The sequence below is a fragment of the Grus americana genome, chromosome 3, assembly GCF_028858705.1.
Source record: "Grus americana isolate bGruAme1 chromosome 3, bGruAme1.mat, whole genome shotgun sequence".
NCBI lineage: Eukaryota > Metazoa > Chordata > Aves > Gruiformes > Gruidae > Grus > Grus americana.
Genome location: NC_072854.1, coordinates 41,518,985 through 41,529,080, shown reverse-complemented (window position 1 = coordinate 41,529,080; position 10,096 = coordinate 41,518,985). Strand labels below are relative to the sequence as shown.

Sequence of the window (10,096 nt, the reverse complement as noted above, 5' to 3'; positions counted from 1 at the left end):
CAGGAAGGCCCGCCTGCCTCTGCCCCTCCAGCCCCGGCTGAGACCTGCCGCCGAGACGGCAACGTCCTCCCTGCCTCGGGGGCAGCCAGCGCCACCCGCCGCTGCCGCGCTTCTCCGGCGGCTCCCGGCCACCAGCACACTGCCCAAACCTGGCGGCGCCAGTGGAGGCGCAGGAAGAGGAAGCGGGGCCGGGGCCGGCTCCCCCTGGCGGAGGCGGGCGGCGGGGCGGGGCCGTGGCCCCGCCGCGGCCGCCTGAGTAGCAGCCGCTGCCGGCGCGTTTCGCCTTCCCGCCCCCTCCCTCGGTACTCCCTCCCTCGCCTCCTCGGTCGGGGCAGCAGGAAGCGCCTCTGATGTCAGCGGCGGTGGCCGCGGCGCGGCTCTGAGCGGCTCCCCCCACCCCGGCCCCCTCGCCCCGCTGCTGCTGCCGCCGCCGGGGCTGGCGGAGGCCGCCAGCTTCGGCCCCGGGTGTACCCCCTTCTCTCCGCCAGGGACGCGCGGCCGAGGCGACTCCCAGGCTCCGCAGAGGCCGCGGCCTAGGGCAGCCGGCGCGGCGCTCCGCGGGGGTGCGGGAGGGCGCGGGATGCGGAGCGGCGCCGCCGCCGGCGGGGCCTCCACCCGCCGCCACTGAAGCCCGCGGCCGCCGCGGATGCGGCCTCGCCCCGCGCGGTGGCCCAGGCGGCGCCTCGGCCAGGCCCTCCCCGACCTGCGCCCGAGCGGAGGGCGGGAGCCGCCGCCGCCGCGCCCCGCGTAGCCCCGGCCCAGGCCCTCGGCTGCCCGGCGCCGAGCCCTTCGTCCCCGGCCTGCCCTGGCCTCTCCTCCCCCAGGTGAAAGAGGAGGGATGTCCGCTGCCGCCTCCGCTGAAATGATTGAAACCCCCCCGGTCCTCAACTTCGAAGAAATCGACTACAAAGAGATCGAGGTGGAAGAGGTGAGTGAGGGCCCCGCCGCCGGCGGCCTCCACACACTCACACCCCCCGTCCCCCGGACGCGGCCTGCTGGCGGGCCGGAGGGGCCAGCCTGGCCCCCGCCGCGGCGCCTGCCCCGCACAGCCCCCAAGGGCCCCCGGGGTCGCCGTCCGCCAGCTGGCGGAAAAGGCCGCGTAGGCTTCCTGGGTGCTCGGGGCTGCCGGGACACCACACGCAAACTCGTGCGGTTTCCTACTTCTCTGGATGCTGCAGAGGTTGGCACCAGAGAACAAAGGCGATATGGCTGGGAGCGGAGGTGCCAGTTTACTTCTACCAAGCCTGGTGCTGAGTGGCGTACTGTGGGGTTTTATTTAAGCGGGATAGGTTTATTCAGGACTTTAGTTTTAAAGTTTCACCACTGTTTTTTCTTAACATAGGCTAGTGATGTTGCATGCGTGGATCTGTAACGTTGCATTCATTTGTGATCTGTGCGTGTTACCAGGAAGTGACATTCACTTATTGTATAACATAGTTGGAAGCAAGTATTTCTTCTTCTGTAGAAAAGTTTCATAGTAAAATTATTGCCTTAAATTCTTTGCGTCTGGAGCAGGATGGATAAAGTACAGAACTTCCTATGTACCTTTCACCTGTTTGGATTTCCTGTGAAAGTAGGATGGGTGTGATCTAGGATAGCTTACATGCTTTACTAAAGGGCTCAGTGGTATGTATATACCACAATGTTGTTTAATTCTCAGAATCACACAAAAATATTGCTGCTTTTAGGTTTTTTCTTTTTTCCCTACTAAAGTCTCTACAGGAATGAAGTTGCTTCATTCAGATTCATACTATATTTGATGAGGCCAGCTTGGACCTAACAGACACCCAAAACTGTTGTAACCGTCTTTGTGCTTTTATTCGTAGATTAACATATTTCTCTTTCAGTAATAATTACCCTCTTTTTCATAAAAAGTTTATGTGGAAGTGAATTTCGTTTTGTGTAGTAGCTTTTATAGATATGACAACCAGCGTCTCACGTTTTTAAGGTGGTTTGCTAGATACTGGTTTGTTCAGAATTATTATACTGGGCTCATGTGGCTCAAGACAGTTCACAGAACATAAAATCTGCAGTATTTTTATAGAACACCAGGGCCCTTTCTTCTGTATTCAGGTAGTGCTGTAGTAACTTTAGCTTTCACCATAGCAAACACTGGAAATTCTCAGAAGATAATCTCTTCTAAAAGATTGCCTTTTCCCCTTTCTATGAATATGTCAATTATGAAAATTTTTGACTCTTACAGAGTAACTGTTCCTCTTCCCTTTATGCGTTTAACTGTTCTGAAGGGAGAAAATTTTATGATGTTTGAGAACTGAAAGTATATTTGCATTTGATAATATGCAGATGGTTTTGCAACACTTGCTAATGGACAGGGATCAAATCGCATGCTTTGGGAGAAATGGCTTTTCTCACCCAAAGAAGAAAATAAAGTTGATAGGAATTCATCCATCATAAAAAGGTGTCCTGTCATGGCTCACAGAAGTGAGTAGCACATCTAATATGTTACACATAGCACTTTGAATGAATAAAACACTGTACAAATCTTTAATCCTCATGACACCCTTGGGAAGGCTGTTAGCAAGGATTATATTGCTATTTTACAGATAGGCAATGTGGAGCTGCATAGTGTGTAATTGGTGTAACTAAAATTCATCATTCTAAGGTTTAACGTTCAGAGCTTGTCTGTGTCCTACATACCTGCCTGGCACCCGTTGAGACAGGACTACGTGCACGAAAATGTATGTAGAGATGGTGCCTAAGCAGTAATTTGTGTTTCATCTAATGTGATTGTTGCATTATCCTCAAAGTAGTATCTCTGTTGGAGATGACAAAACTCATGTGATGTAAGCAGGGGAGCTCTGAACATGGAGTGTTCTCTCCATGAGAAAATCTGATGACAACTGGAGTAGCATTTTGAGTTACTCTCAGTGTACCTGTCCTACCAGAAATTCTTATAGGCAATGGGGTTACCATAGTGCTGAACACAGTCTAAGTGCCATCGCACAGAGGATGAAGTAAGATTTACTTTACGATAAAACAGGTGAATTAGAGACCATACTTAGACCTTGTTTTTCTCAACTGTGGGTGTTGTCCTCTTACTCATGATGCAGTTTCCGTGCAAATAGTCAACTTTGAAGTCATAACAAAACATACGTTGTTACTGAATATTTTCTGTGCTCTCACTTCAGGCTTGGAAGTTTTCAAGGATTTTTAAATGGCTATAAGGACTCAAAATGGTCAGATTTTAATATGCTTGGCAAACTTCAGATGTTTCATAATGGAGTGTCAACAGATCTACACTGGGAACTTGAATGCTTGTATAATCATAGCTTTGCTGTTGTATTATCAAGGCTGTCTTGTCAGCAGATAGCAGTCCCACTCTGCCACTGGTTTATTAATAGATATTGAAGTTCTGGAATACTTGCAGGCCCTGAGTCCTTGCTAATAAATGTGTAATCTATAAGTGCACTTTCATTTAGGTTTGGCTGAAGTTTACTGGATAATATCAAGAATATACCAGGTAATATCAAGAATATACCATATTTTGTTTTAGCTGCCATGCACATGACTAACTGTACTGTAGTCTTACTTCCCATCAAACACGTCTCCAACTTCAAGCTGCCTTTTCATTATTTAAAGTGCTTAAATTGAAGTAAAATATAATGATTACGAATGAGTTGGAGTCAAATCAAATTGATGAGACACAGTGGGAGCATCTTCAACACTAGAAGGGGAAAAACAATGTAAAACTTGGGTTCAGCAGAAATGTTCCCTACTTTGCTATGCAAATTTTTGACAGAATGTCCTAAGTTTTCAGGTATTAGACACATCTGGATAAATAAAACTACAGAATTTATCTGAAAACTTAATATAACTGAAATCAAGTTAACAATAAAAAGCCTAGTATTTTTAAATCTCGTATTTAAATCTAGCCTAAATACTGCTGTCTCTTCTTCCCATAGGAGCTTTCACATCTAGGCAGTGAACAGGTTTGAATTCGGGTTTGAATTGTTCTGGCAACCTGCTCCCTGCCACTCTTTCCTGAAAATCCCACAGCCCTTCCTCTGTCATGTAATTTGATAACAGTCCCATACATGACTAAAACGCAGACCTCTTCATCACATGATGTGTGTATGCCTTGGATCGTGCAGCCAAAAGATGCAGGTCTGGTCATGTATGCTGTGGCCCTGCCCAATCACTGTCTGATGTAGCCAGGCTGAAAACCATTGCCATATTTGCATAGTTGCAAGTTACTTTTGAACAGTCTGAAAGTGTAAATTATTTGAAAACTGTTGTTAGCACTCTGCTGGTATACTGTAGTATACACTGAAGTTTATTTTCAACAATCTATTTGGGCAACAGTAGTTAAGTCTATGGGAATTTAGGGTAATGTTTTCTTTAAGATGAATAGGTAAGCTTTCTAAATATTTATTTTAGAAAACCTACTTAAGGTGCCAGCAACTAAGGAGATGCAATGTGTGGCATGTTCACCTACCTTAGACATTTTTGAAACAGTTGAATAATTTCATTAACTGGGAAGAGTGCTGAGAACTGCATGCGTTCCTTGCAGTTATGGAGCAGAGCAGTTCAGAGGCAAGAGAATGAGGAATACAGCAAGACAACTTGTTTTTGCTCCCGTTTATAGTAGTTAACTTTTTAAAAGTTAACGAGATGCAGTGACTGATTATGTCCGTTACACTACAAGGTAAAATGGATTCGTGTAAGCTGCTGCTGAACATGGAGTTGTTGCCACCTCCATTGTTTTTACATCTTGGGGGACTGTGTCCAGTTGTAGAATACCAATCTGCAAAATTGGAAGAAGTTTGGACCTTATGCCATGATTTTAGATCTGAAGAATATTCATGGATATTGGACATGAGTACAAAAAGCTTAGTTCTCAAGAGCCAGGGGTGGTAGTTAGGAATCCTTCTGAAGTCAGTCACATCTACAATTTCTCAGCCTTTTCAAGAAAGTAAGTCTTCAAGGTGCAAAGTTGGGCATCCAGAAGCAAACCCAAAAAATTAGTACATGGTGTATGGTATAGTATGACAGAATTTTCTGTGATTTTACTCTAAATACATTTCTGATTTAATTCAAGTCACTATTTAAATTTTGTTTAGTTATACCAGTGGAAGATTCTCTTCATTCATCTAAGAAATTAGCCGAAGTGTCAGCTGGAGTGTGAATTTGTAGTGGAAGTTACACAATACCAATTTCATGTGGATGAAATTTAGTGTGCAGTAAGTGTTAGAAGATGGCTGATAAGCTAGTTAAACTGTTAATGTAAGACTTTACACATTTCTACACATGCAGATTTATTTAATGAATCAATTTGTGTCCTGTAAAATAAACTTATATTTTACTTTCATAAAGAATGCATGGGAAAGAAGCCTCATGGGGTCTTCTATTCCAGTGATGAAAGCAAGATGCATATTTATGAGATTAATATCAAAGTTCCATGTCTAATGCAGCAGCTAAGGTCACAACTGACTGACCGTGTAACTGCTATCAGAAATTGGCAGGAGGGCAAGCCTTTCCCTAAGAAAAAAAACTAAAACAGAACAAGCTTCACGTGTCCCTTATTTATCCCACCCAGTGGATTCTAGCAGTATTTTACTGACTATGGAATGATGATTCGTTTTTCAAAGACCAGTCATTTTGGACTGTGCCAGCCCAACAAGCCCAACTCATGTTGGAGCCCTTCACCCTGAGTGCCTCATTACCCAGCATTTTATGTCTAAAAGCAGAATCTCCTGTCTGGGCTGTTGTAACAGCACAAATTGATTCATACTAAAACATCAGACAAGTGTTTGTTAATGTTTTTTAATTACTGGTTATTAAAATGAGTTCAGTTCTTCAGACAGATGTGTGTAAGGCTATCAGTACGTAAAAAGCTGGAATGAAAGTATAACCTGATAAGCTGTTATCTTTGCTTGAGATGCATGTGTTTCTTAGCATGATTGAGCTATCGAAATGCAAAGAGGGTTGATTTTGTGTTTAGAGCAAAGGAAGAATTTCTGGAAACACCCATAATTTTAGAAACATAGATGAAGGTACTTTGATTCTCCATAAACATGTTCCAAAGAAGTTGAAGAGAGAATGATTTCTTAAAACAGAACTAAATTCAGATAGCCAAGTCACTAAATAATAACTGTACAGTGTTGTGCAGTTCTAACAGATGATGCACTAAATGTGGACCAACTGTATCATCTTGTGGCAAGCAGAAGTTACGCATATTTATGAAGAATATAAGTTGATTTTGAATAACTGATTTTTTTCATTGCTGTATGAATCCCAGAAAGGCAAAGCAGCATTTAGACTTGGGTTGAGCACTAGTACAAATAAACTTAACCAGTCAAAGAACGTAGCTGTAAGAATTGGCAGATCTGAACTCCTTCCTAAAAGTGCTGCCAGGGTATTGGCCACAGTCATTTGTGGCATGGGGCCGATTTGCTTCAACCTGCTTAATAAAGTATAGCACACACAGAGGAGCCAAAGTTGGAATTTGAGGCTGGTTGAATGAATGATAGAAAATGTAGGCGTATGTTTTTATGGGCTGTAAACTGTTGTTCATGGCTTCTTTTGGCACTTTTTTTTTCCTGTATGCTTTCTGTGTGTCATATGGGCAGATTTGTGAAAAGCCAAAAATATTAGTATGCTTTATTAGTACTGCTGGAACTCTGGTAGATAGAATAGAAGCAACTAAATTTAAAAATGTATTTCTGTTTTTACAAAGTGTTGTAGAACATTCTTTTTATGCTTTTTATTATTTTCCTCCTCCATCTTGCATTGTGTCTGAAGCTTGAGAGATCCAAAAGTTCAGTTTGCCTAAACCTTTCATTTGCAAATATACCAGTAACTAAAGGGACATAGATATTAAAGATAATTTAGAGACTGTTGTCTGTTTGGAAGCACAGGTTTTGTTGGTTTTGTGTTGGTTGTTTTTAACTGCTTGTCTTGCTTCCCAAAATTGTAAACAAACATGTCATGTAGACACTGCAAATTATGAAGACAATTGTCCAAAGAGTACTACATCTGCTAACCAGGGAGCTATTATATTTTATTGCTGTCTTATATATCCAGCAAGGTTTTTTTAGAAAGAGAAGCACTAGGTATCTAGCATGCAGAGCTAACTAACATGGAAACTTCATAGTTATGAGATGAAAACTTTGTATCTTTGTATTTTTGATTGAATAGAAACCCTGTGCAGTTAATGCAAAGTTGAAATTAATTCTTCCAAAGTTTTGACATTTGATAGGGGAATAGGGGTGTGTCTGAATAGACAGAGATGCATTTTTCTTGTTTTACTGGGGGTGGGAATTATTTGGTCACATCCCTTAGGACAAAATACATCCTTGAGGGCTTAACATATCTGCAATCTCTATTTCCTGCATGATTTCTAGTCTGCATACTATATACTCCAGTCAGTATAGTCTACATACTTAAAAGTCAGTATCATGTATCTTTGTTTATGTATAGCATTTGATACTATTTGTACACAGAGGTAGTGTTTGTTCCAGGGATCTTGTATGGTTCATATTCTTTAAATAAGCCTCCAAATACATTATCTGGAAAACATGCAACATGCCATGTTGCTTTGTCACACAGGAAAACGTAACTTTTTACTTGTATGAATTTTACAGGGAGAGGAATAAATTTGTATATACTTTTCAATCTTTAAAGCTCTTTAAGTGTTTCTGCCAGTTTAAAATGTGTCTGTGTCATGTACTAACTGAGTGGTTCTTGACAAACTTAATTCTATTCTGTGGAAAAGTAGAAGCATTGGTGTTCTATTTCTAAATGTGTCATCCGCCCTATATTTCCTTTTTTCTCCTAGAAGATATTTAGGGGGATAAAATCTTTTACTAAAAGAATGTGTTTATTTTTAGATCATTTTCCAAACATACACAGTGCCACAGATCAACTTCTGTTTATTGATTTGTTGTGTCAATAATTCCATTAACTGTGCTTCATATAATTCAGAATATGCACTACTGCCCAAACATATGGTGTGGCACCAACAGCAGGGGACAAGAAGGAATGAGCGTGAAGAAACTAAAGTTCAGGCAGCGCCTCCCTCCTGTGCTATTAAGTTACTTAGTTCTAGCACATGGTGTTGAAGGAAACTACATAGTTTTTAAACTGTTCTAACAAATTCTAAGACTTACTCCTGTAATGAATAAGTTCAGTGAAAACTTACATGAAAAAAACCAAAATGTAAGTGGAATCCACCACAAGCTCCATTCTGTCCATTATAAAGGATTTTTTTACGATGAGTAAGATAGTTTTTCCAGATTAAGTAGGAAAGACATACTGGCCTTTCACATACGGTAAACTTCAAGTTTGTATCAGATCTGTCATTGCTCCTTTCATATGCTGTCCAAGAGGCTGAGCTGCTTTAATGGAGGATCGGCTCTTCTCTGTTTTCCCTGTATCCTAGGTAAATATTCAGTGCATTCGTGTCCTCTTCTCAAGTTCAACCTTCTGCCTGAGCAGGCACCAAGTCACTGATAAATTGTTATGAAACCTTGACTGCATAGTCATTTATCAAACTCTTTTCACCAACCATAAACTTTATATATCTGATGGTCTCTCACATCTTTCTGTTACGTAATTAAGATTTAGATTGCTTAGTAAGCTCTTCCTGTTGGTGCCTGACACTGATTTTTTTTTTTAAATTTTTTTTTTTCAGTCGTCAGCAGGACTTCATAAAGTACATGTGATTCTTGGAATTTATTCCACTTTTCAACTAGAGCCTGAGTATTGTGACATTCATGGCACAATGTAAAGCATCCCATTGAGTGGTACATTTGTTTATCTTAACATTCTCTTTAATGAAGAAGCTATTTAAAAATACAGCAAAATTGAAAAATGGTTTCTGTAGTATGTGAGTTGGAAATACATGTACAAATTCTTGGTATTAAACTTGCAGATGGTCATGGATTTATCTTCAGGGGAACAGTATGCAATTGTATTGGGTTTATAGGCTGAATTTGACCATGTGGAATCAAATGCAAGAGATATTTGTGCCTTTTTTTTGTTTGTTTTTAAATACAGAGCCATGGTCAAAAACCATGGAAGAGTGTAAGAAAAGGTACATTGAGAAAAGGACTCTCACTCAGCCTTGTGCCATAAGGCCAGTTGTATCCAGCTAGGAGAAGTCATTATATGCACACCTCCTTTTCCCTAAGTGGAGGGAAGAGTTCTTCCCAGTTACTTGACCAGATACCTCCATATCGTAGGGGAGCAGCAGACCTTGATCTGCTACTTCCAGTGCAGTTCATCCTGCCCGAGTTGCTCTGTGGCATCCTTTTCTCGTTAACTGTCTGTCCTTAGTACTTCCCAGGCGTGAGCAGGCTGCTATCTGGTTTACATGTGCTTGCACACTGGATGATTTCCATGTGCTCAGTAAATCAGCACTTCTGTGAAATGCAGACTTATGGCACACACGCAGACCGATGAGATTTTTCTTAAACTGTAGGTCTGGTTATGCACTGTGCGAGGTGGGTAGAGGGGTTGTAATGGACAACTCTTATGCCAGTAGAAAGTGGTGAGGGGCCTGCCAACCCCAAGAAATTGTGCAATTTTCTTCAAAATATGGTCTGAGAGAGAAGAAGAAATACCAAGGAAGACTGTTTGGGACTTTTAGGTCTTTAGGTGACTCACTGTTTCCAATTTGTTTGTATGTACTATTTTTGTAGGCTGCTTGACTGTCATTCATATGGGTTGGTGTTTCCAATCTCAGTTGTGGACTGCAAAAAAAAATAGCTGGTGTGTGTTATATCAAGAGAAGAGTCAAGGCCCTATACTGTAGCTGGGGGGAGGAGGAGGTTACAATCGACAGGTCCCATTTTACATGAGGCAGAATGGGGCATGTTCTGTGGATCTGCTGTGGATATCTTGTGGTAGACTCAGTCTATGAACCACTGTTGTGGAGGGTGAGAAGCCAGGAGACCCTGGAAGGCTAAGTGCATGCTGTAATGTAAATGAGAAAAATACTTCTTTATGTGTATTGAGGAAAGCAGAGAGGAAAATGCCATTGATCACCATTCTGGGCAGCACTGTCTCTCATATCCATACGTAACCTTACAAAACTATTGAGCATACTTCCCCTTTTCTCATCTTTCTTAATGCA

General features: G+C 42.2%; 1 protein-coding gene across 5 annotated transcripts in view; it reads left to right on the top strand.

The window, feature by feature from the left end:
* The first annotated feature begins 201 nt into the window (after positions 1-201).
* The window catches only part of MAP3K7 (mitogen-activated protein kinase kinase kinase 7), a 45,925-nt gene continuing 36,030 nt past the window's right edge, over positions 202-10,096 (top strand). For 3 of the 5 annotated variants that reach the window (XM_054820241.1, XM_054820240.1, XM_054820239.1), the window contains exon 1: positions 204-928. In XM_054820241.1, the coding sequence (XP_054676216.1) occupies positions 839-928 (90 nt within the window). In that variant the 5' untranslated portion in view covers positions 204-838. Of the gene's footprint in view, positions 929-10,096 lie in introns of all 5 variants that reach the window. The other 2 variants (XM_054820245.1, XM_054820242.1) reach the window with 2 other exon arrangements.